This window comes from Lepidochelys kempii, chromosome 10, assembly GCF_965140265.1.
Source record: "Lepidochelys kempii isolate rLepKem1 chromosome 10, rLepKem1.hap2, whole genome shotgun sequence".
Lineage (NCBI taxonomy): Eukaryota > Metazoa > Chordata > Testudines > Cheloniidae > Lepidochelys > Lepidochelys kempii.
The window spans coordinates 18,926,045-18,953,725 of record NC_133265.1 but is presented as its reverse complement, the minus strand read 5'-3'; the positions used below and the strand labels follow the sequence as shown (position 1 = coordinate 18,953,725).

Sequence of the window (27,681 nt, the reverse complement as noted above, 5' to 3'; positions counted from 1 at the left end):
GACACTTTGAAATTAGCTTGCACTGAAGGTAGGGATGTGTTCTTTAGTACCTCTTAGTGGGGAAATGGCTAGCAATTGTTGAGTTTTGTTGGGAGTATATTTGCTAGATAAATTACCAAATCCCAGATACCATTCACAGTTCTTAATGTATTTTAATCAGTTTACTTACCATTAAAATGACTGCAGGCCAAAATCAACTGATCTGAAAAAGCTTGGGTTTTAAGCCGTTCAGTTGGTTAAAGAAGACGAGCGGGGAGGAGCCTTTCATTGTATTTTTTTTTCCTAGTCTGCTGAACATTTTACTTTCTTTCCCTATAAAGCGATCCAACTACCTACACCGGAAAGTGCTCCAGTTTGCTAGCCAGTATCCGAATGTGAGAGTCACCCCTTGGCGAATGGCAACTATCTGGGGAGGAGCGAGTCTTCTGTCCACCTATCTACAGAGTATGAGGGATTTAATTGAGATGAATGACTGGCCCTGGGATTTCTTCATTAATCTTAGTGCCGCCGACTATCCTATCAGGTATGGTGACCCCTTTTTAAAATGTGTATTTTTCCCTCATAAATGAACAATGGACTTTTAATGAGACATAGGCTAAAATTTCTGTACTCTGATGCAAGAAGCAGAGGAACATTCAATCGGGCAGTTTCATCAGTCCCTAGCAGTAAGCTCAGTGCTGTAGCTTCTCCCTATCTCAAAAAGAAAACCATACTTCATTGTCACTGGGTCCAGCATCAGCACTTTTGCTACCGAGGCAATAGTATCACAAGCACAAAAACACTGTGTGCGCACATTGGTTTCATGCTTTGGACTGCCTGTAGCTAGGTGGCTCAAGAGTGTTGATTCTTCAGTTTGTGAACCTCACACTTGAAGAGAATTATCCCACCCAGAGCTGTGGTAAGCAGTTTGCTACAGCTGGACTTTGTGTTTCAAGAAATTTGGAAGATCTGCATATAGATAGATTCCATTAGAGAAATGTTGTGGTATTTCTTTTTGGTGCTTTTACTGCGCAGGATAATGATAGTAGAAGTGACAAATAAGTTGCTGGATCTCATTTATATCTTCAGCACTAACTGTTGCTTGAATAACTTCATTCAGATGGCAAAAAGAAAAGGAGGACTTGTGGCACCTTAGAGACTAACCAATTTATTTGAGCATGAGCTTTCGTGAGCTACAGCTCACTTCATCGGATGCATACTGTGGAAACTGCAGAAGACATTATATACACAGAGACCATGAAACAATACCTCCTCCCACCCCACTCTCCTGCTGGTAATAGCTTATCTAAAGTGATCATCAAGTTGGGCCATTTCCAGCACAAATCCAGGTTTTCTCACCCTCCTTCCCCCCCCCCCCCCCCCCAACTCACTCTCCTGCTGGTAATAGCCCATCCAAAGTGACCACTCTCTTTAAAATGTGTATGATAATCAAGGTGGGCCATTTCCAGCACCAGAAGACATTATATACACAGAGACCACGGCCAAGCTGGAGAGTCTCTACGTAAAAGAATAAATGGACACAAATCAGACATCAAGAGTTATAACATTCAAAAACCAGTCGGAGAACACTTCAATCTTTTTGGTCACTCGATTACAGACCTAAAAGTGGCAATTATATACACAGAGACCATGTGCCAGCAACGCCCCTCTGCCATGTACATTGGCCAAGCTGGAGAGTCTCTACGTAAAAGAATAAATGGACACAAATCAGACATCAAGAATTATAACATTCAAAAACCAGTCGGAGAACACTTCAATCTTTTTGGTCACTCGATTACAGACCTAAAAGTGGCAATTCTTCAACAAAAAAACTTCAAAAACAGACTCCAACGAGAGACAGCTGAATTGTAATTAATTTGCAAACTAGATACAATTAATTTAGGCTTGAATAAAGACTGGGAGTGGATGGGTCATTACACAAAGTAAAACTATTTCCTCATGTTTATTCCCTCCCACCACCCTACTGTTCCTCACATGTTCTTGTCAACTGCTGGAAATGGTCCACTTTGATTATCACAAAGTTTTATCACCTGGATTATCCAGGTTTTCTCACCCCCCCACCCCCCTCCAAAAACCACACACACAAACTCACTCTCCTGCTGGTAATAGCTTTCATTCAGATGGGTTTCAGAATAGCAGCCGTGTTAGTCTGTATCCGCAAAAAGAAAAGGAGGACTTGTGACACCTTAGAGACTAACAAATTTATTTGAGCATAAGCTTTTGTGAGCTACAGCTCACTTCATTGGATGCATTCAGTGGAAAATACAGTGGGGAGAGTTATATACACAGAGAACATGAAACAATGGGTGTTACCATACACACTGTAATGAGAGTGATCACTTAAGGTGAGCTATTACCAGCAGGAGAGAAAAAAAACCTTTTGTAGTGATAATCAAAGTGGGCCATTTCCAGCAGTTGACAAGAACGTGTGAGGAACAGTAGGGTGGTGGGAGGGAATAAACATGAGGAAATAGTTTTACTTTATGTAATGACCCATCCACTCCCAGTCTTTATTCAAGCCTAAATTAATTGTATCTAGTTTGCAAATTAATTACAATTCAGCTGTCTCTCGTTGGAGTCTGTTTTTGAAGTTTTTTTGTTGAAGAATTGCCACTTTTAGGTCTGTAATCGAGTGACCAAAAAGATGGAAGTGTTCTCCGACTGGTTTTTGAATGTTATAATTCTTGATGTCTGATTTGTGTCCATTTATTCTTTTACGTAGAGACTCTCCAGCTTGGCCAATGTACATGGCAGAGGGGCGTTGCTGGCCCATGATGGCATATATCACATTGGTAGATGTGCAGGTGAACGAGCCTCTGAAAGTGTGTCTGATGTGATTAGGCCCTATGATGGTGTCCCCTGAATAGATATGTGGACACAGTTGGCAACGGGCTTTGTTGCAAGGATAGGTTCCTGGGTTAGTGGTTCTGTTGTGTGGTGTGTGGTTGCTGGTTGAGTATTTGCTTCAGGTTGGGGGACTGTCTGTACACAGAAGTTCACGGATAACCACATGACCAGGCTTGTGATTATTCTAAGTGAAACTATAGTCTCTCTGAAGTTACGGAACTCGTGCCCCAAAGCTGCGTTCAATAAGGTTTGCTAAACTGTGCATAAGTACATTCTCAGTTAAAAAAAAATCATCTAAATGTGCTTAAACAGTTATTTTTAGGCTGCAAAAATTATGAAGAACAGAAAATTCTCCTTTTGACTTTTACTCCCTACCATGTCGAAAGGAATTAAGAAAGGGGAAATGGCTTTATTGGGTCATTTTTCTAACATGTGATTATGCCGTAAAGTGTTCCTGATAATACTAGCATCTCATATTCCATTTGCTCTGTCATAGTCTTTCATCTCAAAAGCTTCCACAGCACCTCACAAATTATGAGCCAAACCCTGAATTCCTTACTCAAAAACTCTCCTTCAAGTTATGTTTGAAGTTGGTGGAAGTTTTTGCCTAAGTAAAGATATAGTGAAAACTGAATAAGGGCTTCAGGATTTGGGTACCATACATATCCATTGCCAGTGAAATGCAGCCAGCTCTGTGGACGTGTACAGCAGCCAGGAAAATAACTTGAAAGAGTAAGAACATTAGAGAGTGTGTCTGTGGTCTGAATGAAGGAATTTGAAATAGAAGCTCCAGATTTTTAATATTGGATGATTGAGACCCTTTCTGTAGCCTTGGGAAAGTCTCTTAAGAAATATGACTCATCATTCCAGCTGTCAAGGGGAGACAGTAATGATCACCTATCTGCTTAGTTGTTTGGGAGGACTAAATTGTTTCTTCGTCTAGAGTACTTTCAAGACAAGGAGAGCTATACTGATCCCAAGCAGTAGTGTAATGGAATGCACAACACACCAATGGTGAGGGGAGATGATAGGAGAAATATGGTCCAAGGACACTCTTTACAGGGTGGCAGATTCTAGGCACCAGGATAGGGATGGGTCTGATATTAGGTGCTAGAGCTCTGAAAGTACAGTGTAACTAGTCCAGAGTTATTCTAATAGCTGCATCTTGTTAGCTCTAAGCATGATATATGAAGGAACGGTTAGAGGAACTAGACTGGAATTTTACGGTGACATCATGTCTCAAAAGTCTGCACTGGGGCATCTATTGTGAGATTGGGGCCATGATCGGTAACGTTCTGTACTATAATTAGTGCCCTCTGGGGTAAGTTAAAATAGAGAGCCAAACTTGGCTGGTAATTTATAAACATGGCCATAAATTGTCCCATAATGTATAGCTGAGACTTTGGCCAGCCCTATCTTAATAGAGTCACAATTATAATATAGTGTTCTTTAACGTTTTTTTTCAATAAAAAGAAAAGGAGTACTTGTGGCACCTTAGAGACTAACCAATTTATTTGAGCATAAGCATTTGTGAGCTACAGCTTACTTCACGAAAGCTTATGCTCAAATAAATTGGTTAGTCTCTAAGGTGCCACAAGTACTCCTTTTCTTTTTGCGAATACAGACTAACACGGCTGTTACTCTGAAACCTGTTTTTTTCAATAGCCCTAAAGAAGTGCAGTTAGAGCGTAGACATTACAACATATTTTTCTTCCCAGCAATGGAAATGATCCTTAAGTTCCACTTCTCTGTTGTTTTGAAATCACATCTGGGTTCCCAACTGTAGGTCATTGGTCGGAAGTGCACACTTCCCATTTCTGTCAAAATACTCTAATTTCAGAACTTATGCAAACATGTCAATCATCTAGAAGCTGCACTTCAAAGAACACTTTATTTTTAAATGTTGTTTCTTTAATAACGGAGATATCGGTGCAGTTAAAAGAAATTCAGATACATACTTTTATCATTATAAACCCTGTAAAATGTTATCCCATCAAAAATGTATGCAAATATACGAATATGCAATATTCATTTTCAAAGTGGAGATGAATTGGTGTTCTTCACAATCTTTAGGAAGACATTTCTTCCATGGTTGTGTGCCATGTAGGAAGCTGCTTATTATTCTAAGCAATAACAAGGAAAGGATTTGTTTTGGGTTTTTTTTTATTTCTTTCAGATGCCATACTGTGATTTGCCAGCTAGTAGACTAAAAGCAGTTTACACTTCTTACTCTGGTTAGTTATATTGAAATTGTTTTGTTAGGTTTCCCAGCATAAGAACATATGAATTTTGTGGATTAATATATTTTATCCAGGCAGCTCCATATTAAGCTTTCACTTCCCATCTGTCATCCCATCTGTTACACTGAAACCCTTACTCCTTCTCTTCTGATTGATGACACTAAGCCAACCTTGTGAGACAGCACAACACATGCTATAGAGCAGGGTCAGCACTAATCTATATTGTGAATTCCAAATCTCTCTGACGAGTTGCGTGGTGTGTTCATGGGTTACATTACAGTTGCAAACATCTCCGTCTCATTTATCCTCACAAGAATCATCCAGATGTGGGTATTGAAAATTATTAGAGGCATGAGAAGATACCGCATGAGAGGTCAATGAGAAGACTGGGACTGTTCAATTTAGAGAAGTGACAGGTAATAGGGAACATAATATATATGTGTACAGTAATGAATGGGCTAGAGAAGGTAAACCAGGTGTTCCTACTAACCCTTTCTCACATGCTAATCCTTAGACCAGTGGTTCCCAAACTTGTTCCGTCGCTTGTGCAGGGAAAGCCCCTGGCGGGCCAGGCTGGTTTGTTTACCTGCCGCATCCGCAGGTTCGGCCGATTGTGGCTCCAGGCCAATGGGAGCTGCTGGAAGTGGCGTGGGCTGAGGGTCGTACTGGCCGCCGCTTCCAGCAGTTCCCATTGGCCTGGAGCAGCAAACCGCGGCCACTTGGAGCCGCGATCGTCCGAACCTGCGGACGCGGCAGGTGAACAAACCGTCCCGGCCCGCCAGGGGCTTTCCCTGCACAAGCGGTGGAACAAGTTTGGGAACCACTGGCTTAGACTATAAGCTCTTGGGGCAGGGACTGTCTTTGTACAATACCCAGCACAACAGGATCCTGGACCATGACTGGGACTCCTGAATGCTATCGCAGTGCAAGTCATAATAATGAATACAGTACAACAAAGAAACATTTAGCCAAATTCATAAGCAAAACACTTTCCTTAATCACTAGGCAATTGACAGTTTTAGGTCCTACATGAAATGATTGGTTAGTGTCCGATTCTCAGCAGCATGGACCAGCATTATAACTGGCTCCCTTGTTAACATCTTAAGTGCCAAACTCAGAGATTAATTGCCAGGAAACTGTACTACACACTCACCCATAGAAGTGGTCCTTTCAGGGAAGGAGGGGTCAGTGCTGGGAATCTGTAATTGCCTCTCCTTGCAATGCAGGTTTTGTATGAGTAGAGGACATCAGTCTTCAGAGAGATCCCTTTCAAAACAACTTCGTTCACTCAGAAATAAAAGAAACCAACACACACACAGAATCAGGGGCAAGAAATGCCACCCTCTTATTTAAAAAAAAAAAAATTATGTGTATAGTGCTTGTCACAATATGACCACGGTCCCTGTTTGGGCCCCCTATCACCACTGTAATACAAAAAATAAATAATACTATGTGAATATCTGCATTTAGTGTAAGGACATTGCCATATCTTGCATGAGGAGACCATATCTGCCTTTGGGAAAGCAATTAGGGTTATTGATTCTATTCAGGAGTTCAGCTCAGACTTCTACCATGTGGAATAGTCTCCAGAGTGGAGTGATAGGATCCTAGTGCATTTTAAAAGTTGCCTGGGAGAAAATATAGGGAGTGATCCTGATACAATAGATGCTGAAGTCAGTGGAATTTATTAGATTACCAATACCCCCCCCGAATCCAACTCATAAAGTAGGGACCAATCCTGCATTGGCTGGGGATGGTCTAATGCATGCCCTCTTTTATTCTCAATATCTTTAATTCTATGGTATGTTGTCCTCATTCCTTTGTGCGCTGCTCATGTTCATGTCAATGGGTAAGGCCCAATGTTATCAAGAAATGTAACCAAGCACTTAATAAAAAAATCTAAGAACGTTGCTTAAAATTATTTGGTATTTTGATATATTGTTCATAATTAACAAGTATTTGCAACTTTTATCCAAGGATATAAAGCGCTTTACAAACATTAACGAAGCTTCCACAAACCTGTATAGTACGAAAACCTACATCATAGATGGGTAAACATACACAGAAGTTAAATGGTTCTTCCAAGTGCAAACAACTACTTAGCATGAAATAAGGAGTCCTGGTTCTCCTTAAATGAAACTTAAAACAACATGGCTTTGAGAAAAGTCATTATTTAGAATTCTTCTCATTTCTGAGCAACCAGTTGAAGTAACCTTTTGGGAACTATATACAAAACACACTGGGTGACAAATAAGGTCCGTGAAAACTGAGCAGAAAAGTGTTTGCTGGGGTGGAGAAGTCTGGGCACTCTTTTGATTTTCAGGTCTGTTGGCAGTTGGAAATAATTTTAACCCAAGAGAAATTCAGCCTTTAGGGAAGCATTGCATCATTCTTTCCAGTTATCTTTCAGGTGAGAGAACAGTCAGAGTGAATAGTAGGATCCTTGTTTCGGCCATTCGGCCAGATTCATCCCATGTGGAAACACCAGTGACTTCAATTTTATTGAAATGACATCAGAGATTATTTTTGTTCATTCTGCCCAACTAGCCATCATGTGCTGAAATATCTGAAAGTTTCAACCATTTGGGTTGTAAGCAATTTCTCCTGGTCATTTGACCAAATGACAGAAACGTTCAGGTATTTGACCAAATGACTAAAAATGAGAACTAGGTTTTAAACAGGTCGATTAAATCACTAAAGGCACAAACCAGGCTCCAAGCTGCCAGAGTTGCTTCCAGGAAAGCTCTAAAATCTTCAGGGTGTTCAGCATGCAGGACTTAAACTAACAGAAGATTGGTCCAAATCAGAAATAAAATAAAGAACATAGAGGGCCTACTCACAGGGTATGCTGGCTTTTTAAGGGAGGTTCCCATTCCAGCCCTACCCTGTTTGTGGTTCACCCCCAAAACAAGATACTCTATGTCTAGTAGTTCCTGGTTCTGATGGGAACTGTAGGTTTTGCAGCAAGGAATGCTGGGAAAGGAAGCTGTGCGTAAAAACTACCTTTTATGCATTGTGAAGAGAGACTTGAGGGGCATAGGCCCTGATGGTTTGGTTTCTCCAGTCAAAGGGCCCATTAGGAACTTTGGAAGAGCCTGGGAAGAGGTATAGCCATAGAGCTGTGTAAAGTATCCCAAGGAACGGAAGGTGTGTGGCTAGAAATTCAGGGTCCCAAGAGGGAAATTAAAGGTCTCTAATACAACATAGGACGTAGCCCTGTGGGGTAATAAAGTGGGACTAGTTTTTGGATGAAGCAGATAGTTGTTCTGTTATTTAGGGCTCCACATATGTAGATCATGGAAGAGAATGTGAGACCCACAATGCCTCTGAAAGGGCACCAAAGACAGTGTTATGCCCCAGTAGGGGAAGAGACTGACAGATCCTTGAGGGAGGGCAGTGACCATGGGAAGAGACTGAGTGAAGGGTTTGGCCTTTTGGTTTTGTTTTGCACTTTCATTTCACTGGAAGTGGGCAGGAGGGGCTGAACTTCCAGTGAGATTGTTCAACTACCTAGCCAAGGAGAGAAAATGAGGTATTGCCACATCTCCACCATGAGGTAAACCCACTGTTACTGGAGCAACTGTGGCACAAGTGCCATTAGCTGTTATATTTCAGCTTCTGTCTGAAGCATTTACATCTTTTGGTTTTGCACTTCTTGGGCACCGTGCAGTTTGGAGATGGATGGCTGTCAAACAGAACTTTTCTCTAAGATTCACCCCCTGCTGCTGGCACACTGGACCAAGTGCAGGCAATGTTTTGGTATTCTCCAAACCCTCCTTTAGAACAATATCCTTAAATGAAACACTGATAGGTAAAATGAATACATCTAGATGGAAGTATAGAACTGGTAGCATTGCAATAGACCAATGGTTTTCAACCTGTGGTCCCCGGATCCCTGGGGATCTGCAGACTATTATCTAAGGGGTCCACGAAAGGTTGTTGTTACCATAGAACAGTGGTTTTCAACCAGGGTTTCGCAGACTATATCTAAGATTTAAAAAGGGGTCCACACCTCCATTCAACATTTTTTAGGGGTCCGCAGATGAAAAAAGGTTAAAAACCACGCAATAGAACATCTGTTTAGATGCTAGTGCCTAAGGTTTTTTTTATCTCTGCACAGCTGCTAACACTCTTTGCTCAGAATATCTTTATCAGACAAGCCAGACATCAACCACTCTTAATTCTTCACAAGGAAGCTTTTATTTTATGTCCAAAAAGAACTTTATCTGTATTTTTTTCTTAAACCTGCATTCTGTTAGAATTTCAAATGTGTGCTTCTTTCTTAAACCTCTGAAACAGCCTCCTCACCTCCCCCCAGTTCAACAGCTATGTACTATTGTTTGTAAGTGTTTTTTGTTTTGTTTTTAAACTGTCTTCTGGCTCCACGTGCCCTAATCTGTCAGAGCAAACAATGAGGCATTTAAAATTCTAAAATGCTTGTTTTCGCACATGCTGTTCATAAGGGTTTGGAAGATGCGTTGACATGAGTATGGCTTTACCAGTTTTGTTTGTGTCTGGTGCTAAAGTAAACTTTCTTCAGCTTTGTATCTTTTCAAAGCTGAAAGGATACAGCAGCCGTAGCCAGGGTTTTGTTTTCTTTCCCTTCACCATCTGCCCCCTTGGGTTGAAGGTTGTAAGACCGTTTCTGTTTTCAGAGGAGTGCAGCACCTGCAGCTCCTATCAGGACTTGGTGGGTGCTCAGCAACTCTGAAAACCAAACCTCAGGAGCCTAAAGTTCAGCATCAGAAAACTGATACACCCTAAATTAGAGACCGTTTTTGGAAATCTGACCTTGGTGGCTTTAGGGATATATTGATAAAGCACATTTTTAAAATAGCAGCACTACTCAAAGCACCCTTGTAATTGCAGTACTTCCTTGGCAGTACATCATCTTGTTGATTGCGGTGCTAAATGCTCAGCCCTTCATCCTCTTCCTCTATCAATTCCATCATCCAAGCCAGCGTCTGAGACCACTCATCTGGCAAGCTTGGCAGAGGAAGGTCCCAGATGCCAAGCTTTACAGTTTAATGGGCACTGCAGCATCTGAGTACTTGTTTGGCTTCCTGATGGGCTGGTATCTTTTCTCTCCTCTTGCTTGGCTCTGTGGCTGTTTACCTGGGGGTGGGGTTCCCCACTGAAATGCCAAAGGGCTGTCATCTGGATACCATTTGCCTTTTGGATGCCTTTTATTTCTGACTGAGAAAAAATCAGATTTATAAAGAAGTATAAAATACTAGTCTTCACTGGATCCTTACCAAAAATCCAGTTTTGTATATATAAAAAAATAATAATTCTGCAGTGATTGACAGTAATGGACCCTAAACACTACCGTAACATTTTTTTTTTAGGCTTTAGTATTTTGGACCCCTTCATAGAATACATGAGTATTTTTTGTAAGGGCAGTTCATTCTTCTAGGCTAAAAAAGGATGAGTGGGATTTCACAGGCTGTATTTCCTTCAGAGCTTTAGGGCTTTTTATTAAACCCACGCCTTTACTTACTGTGGCACCCAAATTCTCCTTTCTTTCCATGAAAGTAGCTTCAATGAGGTTTCCTGAGTGTAACTGGTAACAGGACTTGGCCCTTATTCTTCATACTCACTGATCATGCAAAGAGGTCCACAGGCACTGACTCTTATTCCCATCTGGGATAAGGAGGGAAGGATAGGGAAGCCTTGATTGTAAAACTGTCTGTGTGAATCTTCCTTTGTTTCACTTCTTTAAATTAAAGGGGTCCTCAGAAGGAGCTACCAACAAATGGGCATACAGAGCTTACTGTATTTTTGTGAACAGGACTTTGTCTGTATTTGAAATTATTCTTTAGGAAGTTCAATAAAATCATTAATGAATTAAAAAAATGATATTGAAGAAGAAAATGATCTTATTGTAGTATTACGTAAATGTTCTCCCCCTCTATAGCCCTTCTAATTCCTCTACAGAGTTCTCTTAAGAAATTAACAATCTTGAAATTACCGTAAGGACGTTTTTGTTTGGACTTCAGGATGCCACTTACAATTAAGCAACTACAAAATAATATCTGCTAGTAAGTCAAAGTGGCGATGAAATAATAACCTGCAGTTTATTGAGTCATTTTTTAATATCAGTTGAAGTGTTGTTAATGGGTAAGCAGAATTTGTTTCTGATTCAGTACTGTTCAGCAGTGATTTTTCAGCAGGGAATGCATACTGAACAGTTAAGAAGGATTAGATGAACTAGCTTTGGCAAAATAATTTACCTTTCAACTCTAATGTTTTTCCACAATCAGATTGTAAAGATTTGTCAGTCAGTTTACAAATATAAATTCTGATCTTGTTTTAAATGTGCTACAAATTAAATTGTGCAGGCTGATATTTTTTAATACCAGATCACTGTGTGTGAATGAGCTGAAGCACTGAATCTGATTGTCTTATAAAGGACACTAGACTTCATTGGAACATGAGACCTCTTTTAAAAAGAAAAAGTCATTCTTTGAATAAATAAAATGGAAAAGAAGTAGTAACTAGAACTGGTTGGGAAATCATAGAATCATAGAATATCAGGGTTGGAAGGGACCTCAGGAGGTCATCTAGTCCAACCCCCTGCTCAAAGCAGGACCGATCCCCGACTAAATCATCCCAGCCAGGGCTTTGTCAAGCCTGACCTTAAAAACTTCTAGGGAAGGAGATTCCACCACCTCCCTAGGTAATGCATTCCAGTGTTTCACCACCCCCATAATGAAAAAGTTTTTTCCTAATATCCAACCTAAATCTCCCCCACTGCAACTTGAGACCATTATTACTCCTTGTTCTGTCATCTGCTACCACTGAGAACAGTCTAGAGCCATCCTCTTTGGAACCCCCTTTCAGGTAGTTGAAACCAGCTATCAAATCCCCCCTCATTCTTCTCTTCTGTAGATTAAACATCCCCAGTTCCCTCAGCCTCTCCTCATAACTCATGTGTTCCAGTCCCCTAATCATTTTTGTTCCCCTCCGCTGGACTCTTTCCAATTTTTGCACATCCTCCTTGTAGTGTGGGGCCCAAAACTGGACACAGTACTCCAGATGAGGCCTCACCAATGTCGAATAGAGGGGAATGATCACGTCCCTTGATCTGCTGGCAATGCCCCTACTTATACATCCCAAAATGCCATTGGCCTTCTTGGCAACAAGGGCACACTGCTGACTCATATCCAACTTCTCGTCCACTGTAACCCCTAGGTCCTTTTCTGCAGAACTGCTGCCTAGCCATTCGGTCCCTAGTCTATAGCGGTGCATTGGATTCTTCCGTCCTAAGTGCAGGACTCTGCACTTGTCCTTGTTGAACCAACCTCATCAGATTTCTTTTGGCCCAGTCCTCCAATTTGTCTAGGTCCCTCTATATCCTATCCCTACCCTCCAGCGTATCTACCACTCCTCCCAGTTTAGTGTCATCTGCAAACTTGCTGAGGGTGCAATCCACACCATCCTCCAGATCATTTATGAAGATATTGAACAAAACCGGCCCCAGGACCGACCCCTGGGGCACTCCACTTGATACCGGCTGCCAACTAATCATGAAGCCATTGATCACTACCCGTTGAGCCCGACAATCTAGCCAGCTTTCTATCCACCTTTATAGTCCATTCATCCAGCCCATACTTCTTTAACTTGCTGGCAAGAATACTGTGGGAGACCGTGTCAAAAGCTTTGCTAAACTCAAGGAACAACACGTCCACTGCTTTCCCTTCATCCACAGAGCCAGTTATCTCGTCACAGAAGGCCATTAGATTAGTCAGGCATGACTTGCCCTTGGTGAATCCATGCTGACTGTTCCTGATCACTTTCCTCTCATCTAAGTGCTTCAAAATTGATTCCTTGAGGACCTGCTCCATGATTTTTCCAGGGACTGAGGTGAGGCTGACTGGCCTGTAGTTCCCAGGATCCTCCTCCTTCCCTTTTTTAAAGATGGGCACTACATTAGCCTTTTTCCAGTCATCTGGGACCTCCCCCGATCGCCATGAGTTTTCAAAGATAATGGCCAATGGCTCTGCAATCACATCCGCCAACTCCTTTAGCACTCTCGGATGCAACGCATCCGGCCCCATGGACTTGTGCTCGTCCAGCTTTTCTAAATAGTCCCAAACCACTTCTTTCTCCACAGAGGGCTGGTCACCTCCTCCCCATGCTGTGCTGCCCAGTGCAGCAGTCTGGGAGCTGACCTTGTTCATGAAGACAGAGGCAAAAAAAGCAATGAGTACATTAGCTTTTTCCACATCCTCTGTCACTAGGTTGCCTCCCTCATTCAGTAAGGGGCCCACACTTTCCTTGACTTTCTTCTTGTTGCTAACATACCTGAAGAAACCCTTCTTGTTACTCTTAACATCTCTTGCTAGCTGCAACTCCAGGTGTGATTTGGCCTTCCTGATTTCACTCCTGCATGCCCGAGCAATATTTTTATACTCTTCCCTGGTCATTTGTCCAATCTTCTACTTTTTGTAAGCTTCTTTTTTGTATTTAAGATCAGCAAGGATTTCACTGTTAAGCCAAGCTGGTTGCCTGCCATATTTACTATTCTTTCTACACATCGGGATGGTTTGTCCCTGTAACCTCAATAAGGATTCTTTAAAATACAGCCAGCTCTCCTGGACTCCTTTCCCCCTCATGTTATTCTCCCAGGGGATCTTGCCCATCAGTTCCCTGATGGAGTCAAAGTCTGCTTTTCTGAAGTCCAGGGTCTGTATTCTGCTGCTCTCCTTTCTTCCTTGTGTTAGGATCCTGAACTCGACCATTTCATGGTCACTGCCACCTAGGTTCCCATCCACTTTTGCTTCCCCTACTAATTCTTCCCGGTTTGTAAGCAGCAGGTCAAGAAGAGCTCTGCCCCTAGTTGGTTCCTCCAGCACTTGCACCAGGAAATTGTCCCCTACATTTTCCAAAAACTTCCTGGATTGCCTGTGCACCGCTGTATTGCTCTCCCAGCGGATATCAGGGTGATTGAAGTCTCCCATGAGAACTAGGGCCTGCGATCTAGTAACTTCTGCGAGTTGCTGGAAGAAAGCCTCGTCCACCTCATCCCCCTGGTCTGGTGGTCTATCGTAGACTCCCACCACTACATCACCCTTGTTGCTCACACTTCTAAACTTAATCCAGAGACTCTCAGGTTTTTCTGCAGTTTCATACTTGAGCTCTGAGCAGTCATACTACTCTCTTACATACAGTGCAACTCCCCCACCTTTTCTGCCCTTCCTGTCCTTCCTGAACAGCTTATATCCATCCATGACAGTACTCCAGTCATGCGAGTTATCCCACCAAGTCTCTGTTATTCCAATCACACCATAATTCCTTGACTGTGCCAGGACTTCCGGTTCTCCCTGCTTGTTTCCCAGGGTTCGTGCATTTGTATATAGGCACTTGAGGTAACCTGCTGATCACCCCTCTTTCTCAGTATGAGGCAGGAGCCCTCCCCTCTCACGCGCTCCTGCTCGTGCCTCCTCCCGGTATCCCACTTCCCCACTTACCTCAGGGCTTTGGTCTCCTTCCTCCGGTGAACCTAGTTTACAGCCCTCCTCACTAGGTTAGCCAGCCTGCTTGCGAAGATGCTCTTCCCTCTCTTCGTTAGGTGGAGCCCGTCTCTGCCTAGCACTCCTTCTTGGAACACCATCCCATGGTCAAAGAACCCAAAGCCTTCTCTCTGACACCACCTGCATAGCCATTCGTTGACTTCCATGATTCGACGTTCTCTACCCAGGCCTTTTCCTCCCACGGGGAGGATGGACGAGAACACCACTTGCACCTCAAACTCCTTTATCCTTCTTCCCAGAGCCACGAAGTCCGCAGTGATCCGCCCAAGGTCATTGTTGGCAGCATCATTGGTGCCCATGTGAAGAAGCAGGAAGGGGTAGCAATCTGAGGGCTTGATGAGTCTCGGCAGTCTCTCCGTCACATCGCGAATCTTAGCTCCTGGCAAGCAGCAGACTTCTCGGTTTTCCCGGTCGGGGCGGCAAATATATGACTCAGTCCCCCTGAGGAGAGAGTCCCCGACCACCACCACCCGCCTCCTTCTCTTGGGAGCGGTGGTCATGGACCCCCCAACCCTAGGACAGTGCATCCCATGCCTTCCAATCAGCAGAGTCTCCTTCTGCTCCCTTCCCTCAGAGGTATCATCTGGTCCACTCTCCACATTCGTACCTGTGGAGAGAACATGAAAACGGTTACTTACTTGTATCTGCCCTGCTGGTACATGGACGTTCCCCTTTTTTCTTCTGGAGGTCACATGATGCCAAATTTCTTCACCATCCTTCTGTCCCCGATGTGCAGCCTGCTCTGAATCTTCAGAACCTTGTGCCCGAAGAAGCCTATCATGACATCCGTCCAGGAAATCTTCAGTTTCTCTTATGCAACGCAGGGTCGATACCTGTTGCTCCAGACCTTGAACCTTCTCTTCCAGTATGGAGATCAGCTTGCACTTTGTACAGACAAAGTCGCATCTGTCCTGTGGAAGAAAAACATAGCACATCCAGTGCAGGTCACAACAGCTGAACAGCCCCCATCCATATTACCTTCCTTCTACGAGCTTCCTCAGGAGTTGTAGTAATTACTCAGAGAATTCGGCAAGATGTAAGCCTCAGTGGGCTCTCCCCAGGCAAACTCCCAGGCAAACTCCTTTTGTTAGCTACTCCTGCTGTTCGCTGCTCAGCTGGTTCACAACTGACTGGCTTTTTATGCAGTCAGGCCCACTTAAGGCTCACCTGGAACAAAGCGCCGATGAAATGTGGTTTTTGGTTGTTCTTTTTTTTTCAGCAAAACTGGAACTTTTCAATTAAACTTTCATCAGGAAAGGCTTTTCCAGGCCAGGAGGGAATTTCTGTTCACAGAGCAAGAGAGAGAGAAACACACACACACACCTTCCCACCACAGAATATCCAGTAGCTAAGGGGTTAGGGTGTTCACCTAGGATGTGAGACTGGGGAAACTCATGTGAATTACTTCATGCAGTATATGTAGTAACTGCCTGTTCCTCTCTCTGCTGTCTGGAACCTTCACTTTGGGTGATAATCAGATGCCCATCACCTCCCAGCAGGTTGAGAAGGATGTTGAAGTTACAAGCATCCATTCTTGTGTTTTCAATATCTTGTATGTCATTGACGAGAACAAGATAAAACGCAGTGGGGACAAGGAATAGATCAAATTCAGAACTTTTTATGCTCCCTTAGAGACAACTACACAGTGTGTAAAAGCAAATATCGTTAGGAAAACAGACCTCATTTTCATAAAGAGAACAGCACCTATGAAAACGATTGAGCAGACAAGAGCATTCAAGCTATTACAGCCAACCAAACTGTTACCTGGTATAGTGACCAGATATGTCCACTTTACTCTTGCTCAGTTTGTGATAATTGATTTTCCTGCTCAGTGCATTTGATATGCTACTAGATGAAAGTGTCATCTGCTGATGTATTCATTTTGTGAGGCATACCTACTTTTGCCCTATCGTGCCATTTTGCGAACTTTGGGATCAATCCTGTGAGGTGCTGAGCATTTAAATGGTTGGCTTTTTACAGATCCTAGGATTGGGCAACACCTTTGTAGTTTTATGTGCATTATTCATACATGTCTCTACATATGCACCCGTACCATATGACACTATCACTTGTGGTCACATAGTACCACAGAATGATACATTTCCTCTGGCATGCATATCACATAACTGAGCGTAGAATTTGGATATTGAGAATTTGGGGAGAGATTTAAAATCTCATGGTATGGTTTGAAGCATGTGTTTAGAGGCCTTCAGTAATTTAATATTCAAAGATGCGTGGAGAGATTTTGTACGTTTGATAAGGAAAAATTTGTGAGAAGAAAAGTATATTTGTGGTGATTGGAGGCAGAGTTTTGTACCTCTCTTTCTTTGTCCTGTCCCATATCACTGGTATCTGAACAACTTTAACATGAATCAAAATTTATAATACATAGGGTGACCAGAGGTCCCGATTTTATAGGGACAGTCCCGATATTTGGAGTTGTTTGTTATATAGGCACCTATTACCCCCCATCCCATGTCCCAATTTTTCACACTTGCTATCTGGTCACCCTAATAATAGATACCATGATTGCTAAGCCCAGTTCACCCAGGCTCCATTGCATTCGCCTTTTTGTTTCTCAAGTTGCCAGGTAAAGGGTCTTATTGGCTGCAGCTCCAGATAAAAAGCATTCCTGGCTGCTCCTGCTGTTGCTCTCATCTGCACCTGACCAGAAGGATGAGATGTTTTTCTTGACGAGATGGATCTCACCAGAGTAGTTCATGAGTTTTGCAATGCACTCTTCATGGAGTTACATATACACTTGGGACCACACCACACACTACAGATAGTGAATGCAGCTACCCATTTGAACTTCTTCCTGGGAGGATATTGCACTGGTGATGGACACTGGCTTATGATAACTTTCTGGGTGTAATTTAAGATGCTAATTTTAATTTCTAAATCTCTACATAGCTTGTGTTCTGTGCAACTCGGAAGCAATCCTTCTGTGGTACTGTAGCAGCTGGGATCAGTTGAGGTGCTCAAGGTAACAATCTCTTGACATAAACTTGCTGGGGTTGGAAATAGGACATTTCCCATAACGGGGTCCTTTGCTCTGAAAATTGCTTCCCTCCCTTTGTGTGTCAGAGCCAGAATTTATTAACACTCAGGTAACATTGCAGAGCCCATTTTTATTTCTCCCAGGTTGCACTGTGAATCATCTTCAGTCCTCTGGAAATCTGCAAAAATTTCAGGGTGCAAAATCGTGTGAACCAAACTGGCAAGAAATTTCACATGAATTTCCATTAAAAATGTCTTGTCTCGTTCTTAGTAGACCTTGCTGCCAAGTTTTTTTCCTCCCAATATTCAGGCTAACTTTCCTTCTCTTAATTTTTCAGTTCTCTTAATCTCAAATCTCCCCAAAGGTTGTACTGTATCTTGATAATTTATACTTGTATCCATTTGACATTATGCGTCTACCCCTAGAACTGTCCAGTAATAGGATTTGTATGGGCAGGTACTTACCCCCTTGTGTAGTCCCATTGAAGTCCGTGTGCTCCACACAGATGCCAGAGTCTTCCAGTTGCATGCTCTAACAAAGAACATGATGCCATGAAGCCTTAGCACAGCGAGTAAACTAGAATGAGTAATGATGATTCTGCTGCAGACTGGAAATTTATTTTACATAAAATATTCTCAATCTTCCCACCACCACTTTCTTCTCTTTTCCTTTGAAGGAAATGGGTGCTTTTTTATTATAATTACTCAACTTAATGAGGAAAGCATCTTCCTTACTCTTTTGTGTAAAAAAATCTCAGACAAATGAAAGGAATGTATAAATCAGAGGGGAAAGAGAATTGTTGTCTTTAATCTGGCTTGTATTTAATTTTACTTTCTGCTCTTTCATTCCAAACACTAGTGAATTTAATTTGGAAGATAGTGACAAGAAATTGCTGAAAGTCGCACACATTTTTATTTGTTTGCTTATTTATTTATTAAATCCTCAGTTCAAAATCTGGATTGATTTATATATGCATGTATGTATTTATTTATTTATTTATTTAACCAGAGTCCCTAATCTGAGTAACGGACTTGTTGATCATTTTCTCAGCTCTTTCGACTTGCTCATTTAATCAGTGATTATTGTTTTCATCAAAATGGGATGTAAAATGGGAAGATGATGTTCTGTGTGAATATGCAACAGCTACCAAACATGGAAAAACACAGAATAGGCAGCATCTTTCTCTACTATATAAATTCCCAGTGTTTAGATAAACCTAAAAATCCATAAAGTTTTGATTTTAATAATTAAATATCCTTCGGTATTCACAGCTGTTTAGAAAAATACTTTCATTTTTATTGAGATTTTTGTAGCAAGTATAATAAGTGGGATGGACCCCTTTTATGAATTAAACATGCAATTGTAATTTCACTATTCACTCCTTCTCCAGTTGCCACACACTTCTGACCAAGCATATCATGGCTTCCTTAGGTCATATCTTATGTTTGTCTTCTGGATGAAGGCCACCACTCCATCCTTTAAACGTGATGGATCCATATTAGATGCTGTTGGAACCCCAAGGTGTGCATGCATTTCTTGAGCCCTTGATCAGAGATTTTCTGTTAGAAATGTCGGTTCGGCCTGCACATGTGCTCTGTACAACCTCACACTGCACTCGAAGGGTACGTAGGGCTGTGCAGGCACACTGCCTTCAGTTCCTTCTCTGCTGCCTTCGCCCGAGACTGAGCTCAAATGTGCCTCAGCGTGTTCTGTAGTTGTTTAGTTAGTTTAGAGTATCCAGTTAATGTTGTTGTTAGTATAGAATTAATTAGATTATTATGAGAGGTTTCCGTTTTTCCCCTCACTTTTTTTTTTCCTCCCCATTTTTTCTGGGGAGCTTATTTGGCCTGGCTAGCCATACCTGGCTAGCAAGGTTTCAAATGCTGCCTCTTGTCAGGAGGCTATCCTGATCAGCGATGGCTACTCTGGGTGTTTCCATTGCTTGGGAGAGTCCCATGTCTCCCAGAAGTGTAAACTTTTGCCTGGCTCTAAAATCTGGAGCTAGGAAGAATCAGGAGACTAAACTGAAGCTGCTGCTTATGGAGCACTCCCTTTGAACGGCTTCTGAGTCAGGTCAGTAGACCCTCTCTCCGGTACATCAGTCTCCAGGCTGATCCAGTGCCCCTTTGGCTTTGGCCTAAGAAGGGAAAGATCTCAGAGGATTTAGGGAGGGCTCTGAAGAAGAGGAGCTTGGTCTCCCACCACAAAGAGCCAGCTTCCAAGAAGGCCTAATCTGCTAATCTACGGTGTCAGAGGCCTTGACCTCCCAGCCCGGTATCATGGAGGCAAAAGATTCTTCCTCTTGCACCAGCAGAGCAGGGAGATCCTGGAGCACTTCAGAGGAACACATCAGGGCCCTGGTGCTGTCCACCTCCAAATCACCACCATCTATTTCAGACTTAACAACAATGCCTTCCCACTCAGCTCCATTGGTACTGACAGAATGGAAGCACACGCCTTTGGCCTTGGTGCTTACTCACTCCAAACCCACCACTCAAGTCAGCTGCTGTGTCAAAACTGACCCACCTGGTACAACAGGAACTCTGTTACTGCAGGGACTTGTCAGTGTTAGTCGAGCTGGAGTCCCCATGGCTTATGGGTACAGAATGACGCTTGGTACCAAGACCCCGGTCCCTGGATTACCAGTGCTTCCTAGTACCATGGTATTCTCAACAAATAGGGAGGAGTGAGATCTTGCTCCCTATGTGCCAAAGCTATAAAGTTATGGAATTGGTATACAGCCCATCAGATTCAGATCTCAGCCATTTACCTTCCTGAGTCCTGAATGTCACAGCTGATATGCTCAGGAGGCACTTCTCCCAGTTCCTTCATGGGATATTCCAGAGAAGGGGATTTCCACAGGTGGACCTATTCGCCACATCCAGCAACAGGAAGTGACACTTATTCTGCTCAAGTGGAGACCTAGGTCACCTCTCTTTGGGAGATGACTTTCTCGTTCCTTGGACAAAGGGCCTGTTCTATGCTTTCCCTCCAACACAGCTAATTCTAAGAGTGAGGAATAAGATCAGGGTTATCCTCATAGTACTGACTTGGCTGAGGCAAGTTTGGTATACATACCTGCTTCACCTGTATGTCCAACCTGTATTCAAGCTTTCAACTGTCCCTCGTGTCCTCTTCCACAGCGCTAGTCATGTGTTTAACCCCAACCTAAGTGTCCTCCATCTCCATGTGTGGCTCCTATATGGTTTGCAGGATTAGAATCCACCTGCTTGACAGGGGTACAACAAATATTGCTAAACAGTACAGGGGAATCAGCTCAAATTACTGACATTCAGAAATGAAAGAGGTTCAACCACTGATCACCACCTTGTTCCTGAACTTTTTCTGTTCTCGGTCATCTTAGAATATTTGCTGGATTTAAAAAAAATGGGTTTATCATCTCGCTGGGATATCAGCATTTCATTCCCCAGTAGAGGGGCTTTCTGTTTTTGCACACCCTATGTTCTCAAGATTTATTAAGAGTCTGTGGAATCTGTACTCCCAGGTTAAGGATGCTACTCTGACTTGGGATCTCAACCTGGTACTTACAAACGTTATGGGTCCTCTGTCTGAACCTATGGCAACCTGCTCCTTGCTTCACTTATTGATAAAGACAGCCTTTCTAGTAGCGATCACATCAGCCCACAGGGCTGGGAAAAAAAAGGGTCTTGATGGAAGACCCCCCATTTACAATATTTTTCAAGGGCAGGGTCTCCCTATGACCTCACACAAAATTCTTACCGAAGGTGCTGTCAGATTTCCATCCTAACCAGCTTATTCATCTACCAGTATTTTTTTCCTAAAGGACATAAATCTCAGCAGGAGACATTCCTTTGAACGTTAGATGTATGATGGGCATATGCCTTTTATCTGTATAGGACCAAGCAATTTTCGAAATCACTTAGATTCTTTGTCTCCATCGCAGAAAAATCAAAGGGGTCCACGATCTCTTCACAGAGATTGTCAAGATGGATCTTTGGCTGTATTACTTGTTCCCATGATGCAGCTGGTGCTTTGCCTCCAGAAAGGATTATAGCACGCTCTACCAGATCACTAGCAACTTCCACAGCATTACTCAAGAACATTCCAGTGTCTGAGATGTGCAGAACTGCTACATGGGCTTCATTCCGTCTCTTTTGTAAACGCTAGGCCTTGGACCATGCCATCAGATGTGATGCAGCACTTGGTTCTGCTGTACTGTCTTCAGTCTTGGACTTGATTCCTAAGCTCCCTCCTCTCTCTGAGGATGGATAAAGCTCAAGAGTCACCTGACGTGGAACACCCATAGGGACAGTTCTCGAAGAAAAGGTTACTCACTTTGTGCAATCAATAACTCTGGTTCTTCTAGACTTATGTCTCCCTATGGGTGCTCCCCTACCTGCCCTCCTTCCACTCTGCTTCAGACTGTTCTTGTTGGACGTTCAAACAGAGAAGTAACAGAGGGCGGTTTGCCTATGCAGCCCTGTGTACCCACAGAGCGTGGTAGGAGGTTGTATAGAGTGCATGCACAAGCCGAACAGAAACAGCTAATGGAAAATCTCCAATCAATGGCTCAAGAGGTGCATCTGCACCTGAATTTGAGCACCTACAGCAACACACATCTCGAAGAACCAGTTACTGCACAAAGTGCATAACCTTTTCTTCTTGTGATGGATGTACCACAAGTAAAAGGAGCTTGCTGCACAATAGTTATCTTGACAAATGTATTTCAACAAGTGTTACGATGGTGCATACGAGATAGATTGAACACCATCTGTCAGGAATCCTATTTTGTATCCCCTGGACATATCAACGCATTGTGACCATGGAGGAAAATATGAGACCTCTAAGTCTCTCCCTGACAGACTATGATCTATTTTGTGTAATACATAAGCAAGGAAATATAATAACGCCCTGAGGATGGTCTGGGGGGAAGCTAATTTTAGGCTGTTTACATGTGTTAGCTAACATGTTATCATACCTTCAAATCCTAGTCTAGACAAGGTCTGAGAAGACATTTCTTATGGTTTCTAAGGGCCTACACTGGGAATATAGAGCCCAGTTCTGTTCTCACATAGTTGTAATCAAGAGTAACTCTTTTGAAGTCAATAGACTTAGAGTAGTGTAAACAGAATGAATCTCACAGTCTTACTAATAAGAGGGTTATGATTTATGGAATGAAAATGTTGGGCTAAATAACAGGAGGAGTGTTTTCTTCCACAGAAGTGATTGGAAGAGAGAACGATATGCCATTATACCATTGTGAAAGCTGAGAGTATAAATAAGTTAATGGCCAAGATGCTGTACATTTGCAGCTAACTAGTATAGTCAGGTCCTTTTGCTGTATCTGAAGAGATATCTCCTATAGAACAGGGATAGACTACATCTCTCAGTGCACAAGTTTTCTCTTTCTGTGGATAAAGTCTTTAAGTCAGGAAAGCTAAGAAATGGGCAAGTGCTAGGAGGAAAAATACATACTTTTTAACAATATCCCTTGAAGCAATTTTTTCCTTGGAAGGTTAAAATTAGCTAAACAACATGGTTAACTTGAGCAGCCCTGGGCACTGATCCCCTTTCACAATTACTGTAAATAGAAATAGGGTGGTTTTAAATTGTACATCTAATATCTCCGGGCACAACGTTATTCTCTTTTCTTCAGTAAGGTTTCATCTGTCAAACTGATCCTTGTTTCATGTGTTACACACAGAAGATGAAAAATCCAACTTCCATACAAAGGGAATTTTTAAAAATCACAAATGCTGAACAGTAGAATGTTAAAATATCATTTCTACATTGAAAACTCCACAAACAGCTTGTGCACATTAGCTTCAAAATCTTCACTAAATCATTTTATACAATCTTAATAGAAAAAGTTAATAACTTTCATACCTGGACTCACTGATTTCATTAACCTGCCTAGCTCAGTGTTATCACAAAAAAGCATAACTCTTCTCATTATCTTCACCACAACTTTCTTTGAAAATTGCTGACTAAAGCTTTAATGCCACCTAATACTTAAAGGTTAGCTAAAGTGCTTCGAAAGGCAGGACCTGTGTGCTTCCTATAAATCTACTTATCTACGTGAGGCTAGTTTTCCATTATGTTCTTCACAGATATGCACACGTTCACCTACCATTTTAGCTTTGATTGTGATATTAATTTGGACTGAAGAATTGATATTTATTTATTTATTTATTTATTTATTTGGCCACAACTGTGGCCATTATTAGCTTGGTCTCTGACACTTTGCTCATGACACACAGCAAAAATGGAAAAGGATAATTGCTCTCTTTGTGCCTTGCTTGGGGAAAAAGGAAAGGAAGAGCTGAGTTTAAACACAATATCACTTTTTTTGCCCCCTATATATCCTGGGACAGATCCTCAGGTGTAGTACATGATGACAGGGCCTCCATTGGACATATAAGGCACATTTATCCCTCATTGATACCGACAGAGGATATGGCAAGACATAATGGCCCACAAGTATGTGCTTAACCCGTGTACATGTATGGTGGGAAACTGAAGCATGAGTTCACCCAGTTAGGCTTTATCAATTTTCAGCTTTATACATTTTCAGACAGAATCATTGTCACTTACAGATTCTGATCAGGTATATATGATAGATAACGTTATTTAACATTACACATACCCAGTTATACATTTATCCAAACTTAGAATCATAGAATCATAGAATATCAGGGTTGGAAGGGACCCCAGAAGGTCATCTAGTCCAACCCCCTGCTCAAAGCAGGACCAATTCCCAGTTAAATCATCCCAGCCAGGGCTTTGTCAAGCCTGACCTTAAAAACCTCTAAGGAAGGAGATTCTACCACCTCCCTAGGTAACGCATTCCAGTGTTTCACCACCCTCTTAGTGAAAAAGTTTTTCCTAATATCCAATCTAAACCTCCCCCACTGCAACTTGAGACCATTACTCCTCGTTCTGTCATCTGCTACCATTGAGAACAGTCTAGAGCCATCCTCTTTGGAACCCCCTTTCAGGTAGTTGAAAGCAGCTATCAAATCCCCCCTCATTCTTCTCTTCTGCAGGCTAAACAATCCCAGCTCCCTCAGCCTCTCCTCATAACTCATGTGTTCCATTCCCCTAATCATTTTTGTTGCCCTTCGCTGGACTCTCTCCAATTTATCCACATCCTTCTTGAAGTGTGGGGCCCAAAACTGGACACAGTACTCCAGATGAGGCCTCACCAATGTCGAATAGAGGGGAACGATCACGTCCCTCGATCTGCTCGCTATGCCCCTACTTATACATCCCAAAATGCCATTGGCCTTCTTGGCAACAAGGGCACACTGCTGACTCATATCCAGCTTCTCGTCCACTGTCACCCCTAGGTCCTTTTCTGCAGAACTGCTGCCTAGCCATTCGGTCCCTAGTCTGTAGCTGTGCATTGGGTTCTTCCGTCCTAAGTGCAGGACCCTGCACTTATCCTTATTGAACCTCATCAGATTCCTTTTGGCCCAATCTTCCAATTGGTCTAGGTCCTTCTGTATCCTATCCCTCCCCTCCAGCGTATCTACCACTCCTCCCAGTTTAGTATCATCCGCAAATTTGCTGAGAGTGCAATCCACACCATCCTCCAGATCATTTATGAAGATATTGAATAAAACCGGCCCCAGGACCGACCCTTGGGGCACTCCACTTGATACCGGCTGCCAACTAGACATGGAGCCATTGATCACTACCCGTTGAGCCCGACAATTTAGCCAGCTTTCTACCCACCTTATAGTGCATTCATCCAGCCCATACTTCCTTAACTTGCTGACAAGAATACTATGGGAGACCGTGTCAAAAGCTTTGCTAAAGTCAAGAAACAATACATCCACTGCTTTCCCTTCATCCACAGAACCAGTAATCTCATCATAAAAGGCGATTAGATTAGTCAGGCATGACCTTCCCTTGGTGAATCCATGCTGGCTGTTCCTGATCACTTTCCTCTCATGCAAGTGCTTCAGGATTGATTCTTTGAGGACCTGCTCCATGATTTTTCCAGGGACTGAGGTGAGGCTGACTGGCCTGTAGTTCCCAGGATCTTCCTTCTTCCCTTTTTTAAAGATTGGCACTACATTAGCCTTTTTCCAGTCATCCGGGACTTCCCCGGTTCGCCACGTGTTATTTCAGAATTTGTTTTTCATTCTCCGTTCTATGTTGTTATAAATCATTAACACTACATCAATATTACATCAACACAACTCAACATTAAACTAATGAAACGTAACCCTTATTTTCTACCATTGAGCAATTTTTGTCTTCTTAGAATCATAGAATCATAGAATATCAGGGTTGGAAGGGACCCCAGAAGGTCATCTAGTCCAACCCCCTGCTCGAAGCAGGACCAATTCCCAGTTAAATCATCAAACTTCTTCTCGTGATATTTCAGTATACGTGGATCGTCCTAAATTATTCATTAATATAACCTTATTTTTTTATTTGAGGAGGAAAGTTATGGGGAACAACACTGCCTTAATGTCAGCATATTCTTAACTTTTCCAAATGTGGGTTTTCAGGGGACTTTTTGCTCAAAGTTTAGCATCACTCTTGTAAATCATTAAAAAGCCTTGTAAGTAATTTTGCTGGTTGCATTTTGAGGTGCTGTATTCAGTTTAGGGCCTCCCACCTCACAGCATCTCAGATTAAGCCCTGTTGTGGATTCTCCTACCGTTGTTGTCTGCTCATATTGTATTGGTCTGTAGGCATTATCACAGCAGTGGGGGAGTCCGTTCAGATTTTTTTAAAAAAAATAAAGAGCCACTCCAAACTTTCTCCAGTACCTCAAATCAAAACCTTAATGATTCGAAACTGTTCAGTGAGCTTTCAAAATTATATTGACAATTCCTCTGTATCTCTCAGCTTTTCTGTGTCTGTAAGAGGAAGTGTCTGATCAGAAACAGGAAATACACGAGTATACACAATACATAAGGCAGTCTATTCTCCTGAGATTTACCACCCGGGTTAGCAGATGGTGGCTCAGCTAGGTTGAATAAGCTCTGGAACTTTGGGGTGCTGATCTGGGAATAATAATTAGTAGCAGCCAAGCCCCATGTTCTAACCTTTTTCTCTTCACAAAGATGCCATGTCAATTTCACCTTTCAAGTGTGAATATTAAGAATGCAGCTGTGGGTGAATCAACCATCTTTCCCCTCAATGGGGAGAAAATGCTTGGTTGAGCTTCCTGTCTACATGGAGAGTTTAACCAAAGTAGCAGCCCGTCTGTGACTGTGGAGGGAAACACATTTTATTTTTATAATTAACATGCACTTTGTACAGACGAGAGGGTTTCCCCAGCCCTTATCTAAATTAGACGCGTCTGTGCATTTGCCTAAAAGTTCCTGTTGCAAATGTGCAATTACAGACATTTTTTGTTTGTGAAGGTTCTAGACCATGCACTCCAGCCCTGTGATAGTAGGGTGCACAGACAAAATACTAAAGTTTTAATGTACCTGATTATTTATGTAAAAAAACCAACAACAACAACTTAAGGCTTCTTTTGTGACAGAAAAGAATGGACCAATTTTCATCAATTACCAGTGAAAAGCCATTGAATGTAATGGTGCTGCACCAGTTAACTCAGAGGCTGTAGTTTGTGCTCTCTTTACCTGGTAGAGAGGGGTGCTTCAGTGTAATGGAGTATATGGAAAGAATATTAGAAACTTTTATTATTCAAGCTTTTTAACAATTACATTATTTTTAATAATAAACAAACATGCTGTAGCTCACGAAAGCTTATGCTCAAATAAATTTGTTAGCCTCTAAGGTGCCACAAGTACTCCTTTTCTTTTTGCAAATACAGACTAACACGGCTGCTACTCTGATAACCCAAGGAAGAAATTATTGTTGAGCAACACACTTCTCAGTTCTACTTTGAACACATAGGTTGCTTAAAAATTGGGGGGGAAATAGTAGTAATTTGCAGTAGAAAGCGCTTAAACGTAAATTATTTCCTTTAGTCAAGATTAGCAGAGGGCTTTAGAAAGATATTTCAGACTGATGGCTTTCTAAGCTCAGTTCAGTTTTCAAGCCTCATGAAACGGAATTGAATCTCCCAGTTTTGTAAATGTCA

The 27,681-nt window shown here is 42.3% G+C and overlaps 1 protein-coding gene across 1 annotated transcript in view; it reads left to right on the top strand.

The window, feature by feature from the left end:
* XYLT1 (xylosyltransferase 1) overlaps window positions 1-27,681 on the top strand; it is a 320,557-nt gene that overhangs the window by 213,249 nt on the left and 79,627 nt on the right. Inside the window, exon 5 of the mRNA XM_073362329.1 lies at window positions 321-523. Coding sequence (XP_073218430.1) covers window positions 321-523 — 203 coding nt within the window. The remainder of the gene's footprint in view (window positions 1-320; window positions 524-27,681) is intronic.